Source organism: Nanorana parkeri, unplaced genomic scaffold, assembly GCF_000935625.1.
Source record: "Nanorana parkeri isolate BGI_ZX_2015 unplaced genomic scaffold, ASM93562v1 scaffold1123, whole genome shotgun sequence".
Classification (NCBI taxonomy): domain Eukaryota; kingdom Metazoa; phylum Chordata; class Amphibia; order Anura; family Dicroglossidae; genus Nanorana; species Nanorana parkeri.
This window is the reverse complement of record NW_017307391.1, coordinates 444238-459102: the sequence shown is the minus strand read 5'-3', so window position 1 is coordinate 459102 and position 14865 is coordinate 444238. Positions and strand designations below refer to the sequence as shown.

Genomic DNA, 14865 nt, shown 5'->3' with positions numbered 1-14865 from the left:
AAAATCAAATCAATGGAAAAGTTGCCGCAATCTGGAGCCTCTCATCCCTGCCTGGAGCCGCTCCAGGCAGGGATCTGTGTCTCCATGGATCCGCGCTGCTCTCCCCCACTTGAAGGGGCTGAGGCAGCGGGGATCCGAAAAAAATATCTGGCGGGGGGCGGAGGACCGAGCGGCTCGATCACTATGATCAAGCGGCATGAGAGAGTGGCGGGCGGGGAGGAGAGAGCAGCCGCTGTCATCCTGTCAGTTTCAGGATGACAGCGGCTCTGTGCGTGGCCGAGCGGAGGATCGATAAATATCTGTGTTAAGGACAAACACTGGAGTGATTGTCTGATTTAGATCACTTCCTGTTCATTCATGATTTTCTCAATGGGGAGAAGCAGCTCACTACAGAGGCTTTTCCCCATTCAGAAACTGGTGATAGTAAAAATTTTACTATCACCAGTTTCTGAATGAATGCCTCTGTACTGAGTGCTTTCCATTCATTGAGTGCTGAATTTCTTTTTTTTTTATTTCCTCAATTTCTGTCCTCAATTTCTTTTTTTTTTATTTCAAAAGGGAAATGTCAGGGGTCTGTTTAGACCAGTAATATTTCCCCGAAGCCCCCCAACAGTAAAAAAAAAAATGTAAAGAAAAAAGAAGAATTATTAAAAATAAATAAAAAATGTGTTAAAAAGAAACAAAAAACAAAAAAAGCACAACCCCCCTGCCCCCACACACACACATAACATACACATGCACCATATTGCGGTGTACACCATGCACATGCGCTGCAGTGCGTTGTTAGAATGCATCGCATAATTTTATCTTTAAAAAAACATTAATTTAACTGTGTCAGCGCATGGCAAAGCTTTGTGACGCATTGCCGTGCGTTGTGATACCTTGTGTTGCAATTATATATACGCCTGTATCATTTTATCACAACAGAAACACAATGCAAAAACGATTTTTGACATAAGTCGCTTATTTACCTTTTTGCGCAAAAAAACCTGTAAAAAGACGCAATTTCTAAATTTCAGGTGCAAAATGTTTCAGAGGGCTTGGCAGCGAAAGGGGTAAACGCGCAAAAACGCTCACAAAATGTGCAACATGCTTCTGCCGCGCTTTTTGGCCATTTTTATTTTAGTCCTGTGGCAAAAACGCACTTTTAATTGTCTAAAGAAGCTTGTGTACATTTTGGGGCATTTGGCTTCTTCCTACGGGCGTTTTTCTGCTCAGGTGTGAACCAGGGCCATTAAAAATCATGGGATTTCTTGTGTTGGGCATTTATAAGTGCTTTTCCAACTGCTCAAAAACTCCTAGATGTGAACCAGGCCTAACAGACTCTGCAGAAGATGCTGCATCTGCCAAATAAACCACTGACCTACCTACAACTGACAAGGTATTCAAAACCTACTCAGCTGCAGCCCCATGTGATAAATGTTGTGAGATGCTTTCCAACCACAAATCCACATCCCTGGCTAAATAGATGGACATTAGCACAGGGGCCATAGTGGAGGAACTGCCACCCTAAGCTTTCCTCAGAAGTGCTTCTATATTGCGGTATATCTGGTCTTTGATGTTTCCAGAATCCTTAAAGGCTAAACCCATGTTCTTAGAAACTTGAGACAGAGCAGCATCAAGTTTGCGAACTTTAAAGAATGTTTACTCTTCCTCTTTATTAAAAGGGAAAACTCCTTTTCCTGGATTTCATATTTATTATTTTCTTTTCAGGATCTTTCCATTCCCTGAGAATAAAATCTTTCAGGGACTGAGAAAAGGAAGAACCCTCCCTTGGGATTTTTAATAGCTCCATGTACATTCTATCCTGAACTGAAAGTTCCTTAGGAGGATCAGGGATTTATTCATTGGAAGAAATAGCTTCAAGTAATCCATTTAATCCAAAACAAATGTCTAGCTGTGCAGGTATGTCAGCCTCATCTATATTTTGCAAGTCTACCAATTTACCTTCCTCCCCCAAACTATTAAGAGGAAGCAATAGCTTCAAAATCCTCTTCTTCCTTGTGAGTGACAAAGGAGGGACACATATTGCAAGGAGGCAGAGTCGAAGTAGAAGGGCCAGCTCTGGCAGTAGACAGCAAAACTCATTAAAAATTAAAAGCCATTTTGATGGCTTGAAAGGTGAATACCATTTCAGTCCACATAGTGGTCATAAGTCTTCATAATGGCAGAATTTTCACATGCAGTAAGCTTTTGGATACATTAAAAACAGAACAGCTTTGGATGAGGTGATGATAGTCTAATATTACAGTTCCCACAGCCTTTACTACTCCTAATCTTAGAAACCAAAGTAGCAGGTGGCTTGGAAGGAGCATCAGTAGCAGGTCTGTGTGACAAAGAAGCCTCCGCAGATTTAAAAAAAAAAAAAAAGATATGACTGAAAGCAGAACAGACTGCTCCAGGGAGTCATGGAGGAGGGGGGGCGGAGATGGAGGCTGGGTACCTCAAGATCCCTTATGGCGGTGGCAGGGAAAGGGTTAAACCCATCTGCAGGTTGCTGGGGTGCAGCCATCGCCACCATCCCCTCCTCTAAGTACGCCATTCAGAAAGAGCATCATTTCTCCACTCCATCCTGCCAGGTGCCGACTGAAGGAATGAAGGCAGCCGAAGTGACATCATCCCGGCTGCCAGAAGTGACATCACACATTCCCAAAAGGAAACTTGAGACGCACACAGCTACGATTAGGTATAAAAGGTGCTTTCCCCCTCCTCCTGCCACACACAGCTCCAATAGTCAATGAGAAAGGCAGCTGTCAACTGCTGCTGATGCAAGGACAGTGCACCATGGTAGGGGCTTCAGGGGTCAATAACCAACAGCAAATGGGTCAAGCTGCTAGAAGGAAAAAGGGAGGGGGGGACCTCCACATGCCCACAGAAAGGCCATCGCATCAAATGCTCAGCAGATCTGCACCCAGGGGGGGACTGCCAACCCAAAGGCCATCCAGTTTAAACAGCAAAAAAACATTGTGCAACTCCTGGAGATAGGAAACCCAATCTAACTGAAGAAGGGAGGGGGAGAAAGTTTTCACTGTTATCATTGTGTTTTCTGTATAGAAAGAACCCATCATCTCTCAAGTTGCTGTCCAGGAAAATTACTGTGGAAACTACCTGTTCTACTCAAATTGTAACAAGTAGGAAAAGAAAATTGGTTTGGTGCCTGCAGCGAAATTATATCACTAGAACCCTGGAGAAAATACATTTTGACTGAAGGGAGAGTAACAAAAAGATACATAGTTGACACCAACATATAGCTACAAATACATTTGACCTTACCAAGATTTAGGTTCACCAAAGTGTAGATAGTTAACGCTGTAGAGATCCATGTCCTCCGTATGCCAAGCAAATGTTGTCTTCCACATCCCAAAATAGAGGTAAGGCGTATTAACACCTTCAATAATAATGCCACACTCATGCTCCACCATATCTAGAAGAGTATTAAGGCTTGCAATGTTCCACAAATGGACATCCTATGAAAATTGAAAGAGATGTATTAAAAACAAAAAAGGGTAAAAATCTTGTCAACACAGGGGTGTAGAATTCCTATTGCCAAAGGCCCAGGACATGCAGTTCCGGGTACCAGGCCCGTTTTTTTTCTCTTTTCTATATTTAGCCCAGGCAAGCAGCAAGGCTAAATATAGAGCAGGGTAGCCGTTTTGTACACGTGATCTTAAACCCCTTCATGGTCCAGCCATCCCCCCCTTCTCCGAACTGCTCTGTTTGATCAGTGAGACAGGAGTGCTGTAAAGAGAACCTGGCGCCTCCAAACATTATCACATAGGGGCTTGTTATCCTCTGTGTGATAGCAATAAAGATAAGTGAAAAAATAAAATAAATAAAAATTTCAAAAATTATAAAAAAAAGTAAGAAAATATAATAAAAAAGTGATACAGTTAAAAATAAATCAAAATGTCCCATCTTGCATGCGCAAGGGCATTATGTGTGTGTTTGTCCCCATTTCACTGTGTGACATATTGTGGTAGCCGGGTAGCCAGTGGCGCTTTCTAACAAGCACAATGTGCATTAAAGTTTAGTAATTTGGGAAAACAGAATTACCTGCTCAAATCTGGCCCCCCTGCTACCCTACCTTCCGGCAAATTGTCCTTCCCCTCCGCCGGTACGGGTATACTATCTGTACCCCATACTGCCGTCCAACACAGTCCTGTGCTATGGATTTTGAACTTTGCTCGCAAATTGCAAGCACTCATTAGTCAGCACAGTCACCTTAATGCGCTGACCAATGAGGAGCGCTTCTTAGCAAGGTTAAATATGGTTTTGGTTAAGTACAGTTATAAATCATGAAACTATAAAGAAGGCTTACATTGTCATAGAGAGAGCCACTGATATCTGCTCCATATATGGGAGACATGAAAGTTAAATTCTTCCAATATTTGCGTTCCAAATCATCAAAGTCTTGGTGCCGCGGGGTACAGTACCTAGTGATGACAGAACATATTACATTCCAGAAATACTTTTATATACTTTTTAGGTTTCCTTTGCTGCACTATAAAATTTCAAAATTTCATACAGCTCTTGACAACACTACCATTTATACCCTAAAAAAGGTAAATGAAAATATACATGCTCTACAGATCAGGACTAGACATGCTAGTAACCAGGTCAAGGTACCCTGGTGACAAAAATGTCCTACACGAGACTATATACACTTCCCAAATACCACGGGATGTTCACTCCGATCCAAGGTTACTGCATCACTGTCCTGTGCCCAACTTGTAAACATAAATCAAAACACATCCTCTTGTCATATCCAAAATACCATTGATAATAGTCCAAATAAAAAGTGATTTCAATTGTGTGTTTTCACAGAATGATCAAATTTACAACACATGAGATTAGGTAACAGCGAAAAGGGTAGTCAATATCACACAGCAATATTGAATTTATACGGTACTCTTCTGATCTTTCTTGCTCAATGATCCTAAATGCGCTCTATGTTGCACTCACCAGATATCTGCTAGATCTTGCTTTCATAGTCAGATTTAGATCATGAGCGGCTTCCTCCAACTAATTCCTCTCATCAGTTTGTCTATGGGCACCTCTCGCGGGGTCTAATCTCCTTATCACTCATTTTTTGCTGTTAATCTCCTCTCTATACTAAGTGATATCCTCCCACAGGGTTTCAGAGGAAACAAAGAAAGAGGGGCTTCCATTGGGCAGTATGTTATAAAAGTGGTTTTATTAAAATTAAAAATGCACTTACAAGCAGTATGCACGGAAACCGCTTTGCAATGCTCCAAGCACGGGAAACAGCGATAGACTCTTCCTCCTTACAACGTTTCGTCATGTGACTTTTTCAAAAGGGGTGCGAGTATCGATGTTTCTCGTCATTCTGATTTATATAAATCTGAGCTGCCGTTAACTCCTTCATCACCATCTGTCAGTGGCACTCTTATTTACTTATCGAATGGGCTTATATAAATAATAAGTAAATAATAAATAATAATAACCAATAATAAATAAATAATAATAAGCTTTAATAAATCAATCAAACATGCATGTTGGTCCCTATCCTTGATGCTAGATTTAACATGTCAACCAACAAGACCTAGAACTCCATGATATAGATAAAATCTATTTAAATAATTGTATTTTAATAATATAGCATGACATTAAAATCCATATTATTAAACATGTCATTCTAAACTTCTTCTCACGAGCTAAAATAAAGGTGCATAAATGATGGAATGTCTGAACCTTCAATCATCAGCTATACTGTGTTTCTGAGATTAGTATGCTCTATCCCCAAGGGTCCAACACACAAACAGGATTGGGGAATAGTCTTGTTTTGCAAGACAGGTTAATTCAATGTCTGTCTTCTCACTGTGAGTCACTTCTGGATAAAAATTAATTTTACTATGACATCCTTGTAATATGGGAGGTGGCACCAAACAATCTCTGGTTACCCCGCACATCCCCGATGACCCCACACATCTCCGGTGACTCCAAACAATCTTTGGTGACCCCATACATCTCTGGTGACACCATACAATCTCCGGTGACACCAAACAATTTTCAGTGACCCCGCACATCCCCGGTGACCCCGCACATCCCCGGTGACACCACTTTTCTCCGGTGACTCCAACCAATCTCCAGTAACCCCGCATTTCTCCGGTGACCCCAAACAATCTCTGGTGACCCCGCACATCCCGGTGACACCGCACAGTGGGGGGATCTATCAAAACAGGAGCAGGCAAAATCTGGAGCAGATTTGCACTGCAACCAACGGCTCCAGATTCTGTTTGCTCCAGTTTTGATCAATTACCACCCAATGTCTTTTTATCTGTTCTGTCATATCTGTAAATGGGAAGAATGGTGGGGGGAGGGGAGGGGGGACATGGACTTGGGGCAGAAGAGAGTAAATGTGACCCAGGATAAGGGGGAGAGAGAGAGAAAGAGAAAAAGAAAGAGAAAGAGAAAGAGAGAGAGGACAAGTGCAGGAGATTCTTTATCACACACTGACAGGAGATCATCTCCCTCATACACACACAGAGCTATGAGTCATCTCTGCTCAGAGGGGAGGGGGGGATCAGCTGATTGCAGTTTAGAGATAACAACCTGACCCTCTGAGAGATGGATTGAAGATCTTGTGGAGGGAATTTTGAACTTCTAGGTCTCTGGCTTGTGAAAGAGTCTATAAAATAAAGTATGAAAAACAGCCCTATGACTCCTGAGAATGCACACACATGTACATCCCCCTGCACCTCCCCATTACCACAAAAAAACTCAAAATCACTTACAAAAAGTGGAAATGTCCTTTAAACTCTATCTGACATCATGATGCCACCCCTTGTCCAATCAGTAAATGGTAGTATTCACTGAGAAATAGGGTTGTCCCGATACCGATGCTAGTACCAGTATCGGGGCCGATACAGGGCATTTTCAGGAGTACTTGTACTCCTGAAAATGCCCCGATGCCTAGATCAGATACTGGCCGTTTAAATTTTTACAACTAGCTTCAGCCATTGAACCCCATAGCCCTTCCCCCGGAATACCTCTCCACCAAACGAGGCTCCCTCTCCGCTCTGACCTCTCCGGAAGTGTGACAGCATGGCGAAGGTAAGTGTTGTGTGGACAGACTCTTCTCCCTGCTGGTGCTGGCTGCAGAGCTCTGTGTCCCTTTCACTGTGATCCCCCGTGCCCCCCTCCCCCCTGTATCTTAGCTGCTGCTGTTCCTCCGTGTCCCGTCCTTTTCAACTTTATGAATCGGTTGCCTTTTGGCGATATATCTCAGTGTGAGATGCCCGTGCTCCTTGCTGCACAGCAGTTTTTACTCTCATTGTAAGAAGAGAATGTCCGTTCAATGTGCTCACGGGGAGAGAAGCTGTAAATCTTGCCTTCACACAGAACAGACATTCTCTTCTTTCATTGAGAGGGAAAACTTCTGTGTGGGTCTGGTGAGAGCATTATTAAACACATAAGGAGCATGGATGAAACATACTAGGCGTACTCTAAATGTGTGCTAAACACAGTGAGCGACTCTGTTTTATCAGCACAAGGATACAGCAGGGACCTGGAAGACGCTGTAATACACTGCAGTAGCTGTACGGCATAGGGGACAGTCTTTAACCCCTTCATGACTGAGGCCCTTTTTTCATTTTTTGCACCCATGTTATATTCCACATTTTATCCACCATTAAACCCAGCACCTTCAAGCAAAAGTGAATGGTCAAGAGTCCCTGGACTGCAAGGTCTGAGAATGGGAGAGGAGAAAGAGAGAGTATTTTTTGGCCAGAGAAAGAAGATGCTGCACAGGGCCGTGTTCAAGACCTGGGCCAGGTACTCCAAGTGATTGAAGTGTTCCAGCGTCTACGTATGTAGATTAAGGAACCATCCAAAGCTCTGCAAGGCTTATATTATCCGATGAATGTTGGACAATAAGGTTTGTGCTGGCTGCTCTGTGCGGTATACTCTGTGTAAGTATACCACTATGGAGATCCTCGGAGTCTGAAGCAGAGCCAAAACAGGGAAAAGTACCATGGTAAAGACTCGAGGTGCAGTAAAAAGGGCGAAAAGAAGGGCAACAAAATTGGTAGGCAGTATTGTGTGTACACAGCAAAACAGAGGTAGCATTGATGGGAGGGAAAAATGGAAATGTCCAAATATACATCCTAGATGTGTACTGATGGCAGAAAGTCTCCAAGGTGAAGGGAGACGATGACCCATTAAGAATATTCAGATCAAGAATAGGGCAGGGCAGATCTCCTGCTTTGGGGATAGCAAGCAGGAGAATTTTGCTGCTGAAGGCTTGGACTTCCGTGGTTCAAAGGGTGTTCTTAACCCCCTTACTTCCTTGATGCAAGTATCAAAGGAGTAACCAAATGGGGCAGAAGACACATTGATGACACAAAAGAGGTCTGACATATCACCATAGTGCGAAGATCAAAATAGTATACCAGCATAAGCAAGAAAAACAATATGTTTGCTGATTTAGGTCTACTTTTCCTTGGCACTTTGGGTTTCTATTCTCATAATCACCCTTTAGCATAGCACCAAAGCATAGCAGTTTCAAACCTTCACATGGGCTTCAGCTTGTATAAGAGCAGTGGGTATAGTTTTTGCAAACTTTCAGTAAGCTTCGAGCAGGTTTGTTCAAGCCTTTAGGGCACCATTTAGCTCCAGTTTGGGAAGGTTAAAAAAAGAGAAGTAAAGCCAAACCTTTATTTGACTTTGCAAGAAGCGAGGACTGACACTCACCGCTCTGTGCATGGAGAAGACCGCGAGCTGAGCGGTTGGTCTATAGATCTTGGTTTTGCCTGATGAAGGGGTTCCTGTGTGTCCCCGAAACGTCGCACTAAGTGTGTTATTTTGCTTTTGATGTACGTCAATAAATAGACGTAATCGATTTACTATTGGAGTGCCGGTGTCTATTTCTTTTCTGCATTACTTTGACGGTGGCCATCCGTCGACTACTGAGCACCCAGGATACTTTGTTGGACGTGCGGTCAGGAGTGCAATGGGTACATGGACTGTGGTCTATAGATCTGGCAGATGACTGCTGCAGTGTTACAAGCTGGCTCCAAGTACAGGGAAGAGTACATTTTTTTTCTCCCTTGTCCCTCATGACTTCTTCAAACCTTCTCCTCGGAAAGACCATTCTCTGGAGTCCAGACGCTGATGAACAAAGAAGTCTGCCTGTCAATTTTCCTTGTCTGGGGCATACACAAAAGGTATGGACTGGAACAGGAATTTCCACCCAGACGAGAAGCAGATGCGCTTCCATGTGTTGTTTACGGAACATCATATTTTGTTTCCCCCAAAGCACGATGTAAGTCACTTCCGTGGTTAGGAATGATGGAATCCTGGTCGGATGACCTAGCAGACAAGAGGTCCGAATCACCTTAAGTTCCGAAATGCTTAGCAGAAGATAAGTTTCTTCGTACAAAAACGGTACCAAGAACTCCTCCGCAGCCACACAGGTTGGCATTTATCGTTAACACCTACCAAACAATCGGGAGAAAGGATTTTCCCTAGTCCTGTCAAAAGTATGGCCCACCATGCCATGGATAGCTTGGTCCTGCTGGACAGGTGAATAGGACAAACCAGAGACTGCACCCACCTGCCCCAGGCTGCCAGAATGGTAAGTTGCAATGTTTTGGGGTGAAAGAGTACATGGGACTGCCTCAAAAACATTTGCAGCACTATGTGCCAAGGTGAGCACCCCACACAGGATCCAGTGCTGAAAGCAGCCCTACATCTTCTTCCTGGCAGGGTCCACGTATGGTAGCTCAGCCAAGGATTGCAGATCCAGAAGCAGATAACTTGGGCCGCAGTGGCTGTGTAGCAGTAATAAGAGTCTTGATTGTAGGAAAAAAATTGTAAAAAAAAAAAATCAAGTGTTAAGGCCCGTTCAGACTAATCCGCACACTAAAATTATCTGTTTTAGTTTGTGGTCTGGTGTCTGTGTGTGTTGGTATTGGGGGGCATTGTTTTGTGTCTTTTGCATGCTGCATTTTTTCATGCCTCTCTAAGTTGTGGTGTGAATGGGGCACAGAAAAGAGTTGTTTTAACTGCTGAAAAAAGTGGTAACAGGAGTTCACATTTAATTTGTTCGTCAAGCCCATCTAAATCCACTAGCTCATCTAACACTACCCTCTCCACAGGGTGACAACTCTGCTGTCCAAGGGTGAGTCAGTTACTCCTCCATATGGAGCCACACTCAGACATGAAGTGTGTTACTGGCCAAATCCCCAGGTGAAAATAAAAGGAAAAAAGAAAACCGAGTCAGCCACCACATTTAGGAAATGGTAAGCTGCAATATATTAAATGTTTGTTTTACCCTACATTATAATAATACAATTTTTTTTAAAAATCACCAAAATAACAAACTTTCTTAGAGACAATAAAAAATGGAATTCTTGAGGTAAGTGACCTAGAGGACGAACTGCCATAACCACCCCTTTGTCTAATCTGCGTACTGAATACATTTATATTAAGTGTGTTGTTTACAGAACTCCAGTACAAATTTACACTAACAAATTACAGGAATATTTACCCCCTCCCTCCCTCCCTGTTTTGTTCAGAGAGACCTTTTAAACCTGAACTCCAGGCAGATATTAAAAAAGAAAAAAAAGAAAAAAAAATTATGCTACGGTGTATTCCTCTAAAAATAAATAGACATATTTGACATACTAGAAGCATAGAAAACTGAATCTGCTTCCTGTCAGTAGGACTCGGAGAGGAAAAGGAGCTATTCAAGCTTTGTACGTGTGGGCAAGGTAACATGCTAATAAATGGCGAGTTCAGAGAGCTGATGACTTGGTGTGTTGCTGGCTCCTTGAATGTCCAAACAGCAGAGTGCGGAGAAGCAACGCCATTGTATGTATAAACTGGTATCACCCACCTGTCTAGCACAGATGTGTAAATCACATGCTAGGTAGAAATACAAATCCTTTGAAAGATGTTCATAACGTGTATTTTAACTGTGTATTTAGCAATTTGTCAAGAATTCGGCTCCTTGTAATAATTAGCAAAGGTAAATAAGTGTGTGCGCGTACCCCTGCAAAACCAATGTCAAGAAATGTCTCCAAGATAAAGCCTTACTTGTCACAGTTGGCTAATTTGCGATATTCTCCCACAGTCATGGGCTTCTTCTGTATGTTATACTGTGTAAAAAGGCCAGACTGGCCAGTAACAACCTGTTGAATTGGAGCAGGAATAACCATATCATCCAGATCATCATAGGTCCGTCTCGGTCGCCACTCTTTTGGAGGGATAATCTAGAGTGAAAAAATGTGTTGAGTTTGAAATATAGTTATGTAAACATTGTGAGGTATTAGCCTGAATTACTACAAGGCCTGAATGCAAGTCATCTGTGAAATATAGGACACCTCCCCTTATGTTATGGAGATAAGGGGGGGGGAATTTTTTGTAGTAGGGATACACCGATGGCGAGTGTTTGGGAGCGTGCGATTACTCGCCTAAATTCTCCGATACCCTCAATACCGGAACTTCTGGCGAGAGGGAGATTTCCTATGAACAGCAGTGCTGCTAGTTGTCTTTTCTCCACATATCACAGTGTTATTTTATCACTTCTCCAGAAAAGCAATAGGCGGTGATAGCAGCAGTGATCTTTCACTGTGATATCAGAAGAAAAGACTTGAGAAAAAAAGAGCAGGGAAGGCTTTCCAGAGATGTACACAGGAATTCCTGGGAGGAAACCTATGATCTTAATAGAAGGGGTCATACGTTTTTCCTCCAACATACAGTTGTGTGAAAAAGTGTTGGCCCCCTTCCTGATTTTTCATTGTTTTGCACGTTTGTCACACTTTAATGTTTCAGATCATCAAACAAATTTAAATATTAGTCAAAGATAACACAAGTAAACACAACATGCAGTTTTTAAAAGGAAGGTTTTGATTATTAAGGGAAAACAAAATCCAAACCCACATGGCCCAGTGTGAAAAAGTGGTTGCCCCCCTCTAAAACATAACTTAACTCTGGTTTATCACACCTGAGTTCAATTTCTCTAGCCACACCTGTTTGCAATCAAGACATCACTTAAATAAGACTTGACTGACAAAGTGAAGTAGACCCAAAAGATCCTCAAAAGCTACACATCATGCAGAGATCCAAAGAAATCCAGGAACAAATGAGAAAGAAAGTAATTGAGATCTATCAGTCTGGAAAAGGTTTTAAAGCCATTTTTAAAGCTTTGGGACTCCAGCGAACCACAGTGAGAGCCAGTATCCACAAATGGCGAAAAACATGGAACAGTGGTGAGCTTTCCCAGGAGTGGGCGGCCAACCAAAATTACCCCAAGAGCGCAGCGACGACTCATCCAAGAGGTCACAAAAGACCCCACAACAACATACAACAACAGAACTGCAGGCCTCACTTGCCTCAGTTCAGGTCAGTGTTCATGACTCCACCATAAGAGACTGGGCAAAAATGGCCTGCATAGCAGAGTTCCAAGACGAAAACCGCTGCTGAGCAAAAAGAACATAAATGCTCGTCTCCCTTATGCCAGAAAACATCTTGATGATTCCCCAAGACTTTTGGGAAAATACTCTATGGACTGACGAGACAAAAGTTGAACTTTTTGGAAGGTGTGTGTCCCATTACATCTGGCGTAAGAGTAACACCGCATTTCAGAAAAAGAACATACCAACAGTAAAATACGGTGGTGGTAGTGTGATGGTCTGGGCCTGTTTGCTGCTTCAGGACCTGTGAGACTTGCTGTGATAAATGGAACCATGAATTCCGCTGTCTACTAAAAAATCCTGAAGGATAATGTGCGCCCATCGTGACCTCAAGCTGAAGCGAACTTGGGTTCTGCAGCAGGACAATGATCCAAAACACACCAGCAAGTCCACCTCTGAATGGCTGAAGAAAAACAAAATTAAGTCTTTGGAGTGGCCTAGTCAAAGTCCTGACCTGAATCCTATTGAGATGCTGTGGCATGCCCCTTCATGCTCGAAAAGCTTCCAATGTGGCTGAATTACAACAATTCTGCAAAGATGAGTGGACCAAAATTCCTGCACAGCGCTGTAACAGACTCATTGCAAGTTATCGCAAACGCTTGATTGCAGTTCTTGCTGCTAAGGGTGGCCCAAGCAGTTATTAGGTTTAGGGGGCAAACACTTTTTCACACAGGGCCATGTGGGTTTGGATTTTGTTTTCCCTTAATAATAAAAACCTTCCTTTAAAAACTGCATGTTGTGTTTACTTGTGTTATCTTTGACTAATATTTAAGTTTGTTTGATGATCTGAAACATTTAAGTGTGACAAACGTGTAAAACAATGAAAAATCAGGAAGGGGGCCAACACTTTTTCACACAACTGTAATAAACTCAAAACACATAAAAACACCCAATATTATTTTTTTGTATTATAGCAAGCCCCCTAAAAATGAACATTACTCCAATAAAGCTTGAGAGGCTTTTTCTGTTTTGGACAGTAAAAATATGATTTCTTTTTTCATTTCCTTTTTTTTAATTGCAAACTATTTTGTAATAACCTGTGTGGCCATAAAATTATGGGCTCGCTGACACCAGGTGCATTTAATTGCATTAATCAATTAGATCAGGGGTCAGCAACCTGTGGCTCCGGAGACGCATGTGGCTCTTTCATCCCTCTGCTGCGGCTCCCTGTCCAGGGGCGGAACTACCGCCGTGGCCTCTGGGCCTGAGGCTGTAGGGGGGGGCCCAGTGAGGTCCGGTCCTGGGCCCCCCCCCCCGGTGGAATATGCGGCAGTGCAGGGTCTTCTCAGAAAGGGGGCGGGCCCTGTGACTCACCTCCTCTCCCGGCCTACGTTACAATGTATGACCGTTGACGTGGTCACACATTTCAATGTAATCCCGCCCAGTTTTCTGTGACTGCCAATAGGTCAAGCATTCCAACACTTTCTCAGCTTTCCCAGGGCAGATCGGCATTGCAAATCGTATGTGCAGGAGAACCGATCTGCCCTGGAACAGCTGATCGGTCCTGAAATGTCACTTCTGTCCAACTTTGTGAGTGGGGTGGAATGTGAGATCGCACTCACAGAGTCAAATAGAAGTGACATTTCAGGATTGATCAGCTGTTCCAGGGCAGGTCGGTTCTCCTGCACATACGATTTGCTATGCCAATCTGCCCTGGAAAAGCTGAGAAAGTGTTGGAATGCTTGACCTATTGGCAGTCACAGAAAACTGGGCGGGATTACATTGAACTGTGTGACCACGTCACCGGTCATACATTGTAACGTAGTCACATTTGATAGAACGCCATCAGGAGGGTACGGCTGGTACCCATGTGAGGGTTCTGGGCAGCCTGGGGGACCACTTACATGACCATCAGCTGAACCAGGGGCGGCATGGCAGAGGTGACAGGGGAGGGGGTGGAGGAGGCCGGGCCCCCAACAGTTAAGAGGAGTTGGGAGGAGGTACAGGGAAAGGGACCCTAGTGACCAGCCCACCTGAGGCCCTGCAGAGCCCACCATAGAGAGTCTCAGATGGGCTGTGCAGGATCTATGGTGTGCTCCGCAGGGTCACTCTCATGTGGACTCTGAGGGGTCTCAGGTAAGCCCCGAGTCCAGTGCGTTACTAAGCCCAGAGTCCAGTGCGTTACTAAACCCAGAGTCCAGTGCGTTACTAAGCCCACATATACCTATATACATGCTATACATAGCATAAAGGTAAAAAACGATATATGCAGTGTTATCTTCATTTTAGATGTCAAAGGGGTTTTGTGTCTCCCGGTGTTTTCTTTTCTGTGGGAAACGGGTCCAAATGGCTCTTTGAGTGTTTAAGGTTGCTGACCCCTGAACTAGATCAACATAGGCTCAATGCAAGGATACTGAGAAAACAAGTGTTCTCTATGTACGCTTTTCACGCCATACAAGTGTGTTGATGTATTGTGCATAACAATGCA

The 14865-nt window shown here is 43.4% G+C and overlaps 1 protein-coding gene across 1 annotated transcript in view; it reads right to left on the bottom strand.

Moving 5' to 3' along the window:
• LOC108796480 (lysine-specific demethylase 4B-like) overlaps positions 1–14865 on the bottom strand; it is a gene marked incomplete at its 3' end in the record, with an annotated part of 142871 nt that overhangs the window by 116685 nt on the left and 11321 nt on the right. The window contains exons 2-4 of the mRNA XM_018567970.1: positions 11059–11234; positions 4319–4433; positions 3274–3467 (exon numbers count right to left, since the gene is read on the bottom strand). Coding sequence (XP_018423472.1) covers positions 3274–3467; positions 4319–4433; positions 11059–11234 — 485 coding nt within the window. The remainder of the gene's footprint in view (positions 1–3273; positions 3468–4318; positions 4434–11058; positions 11235–14865) is intronic.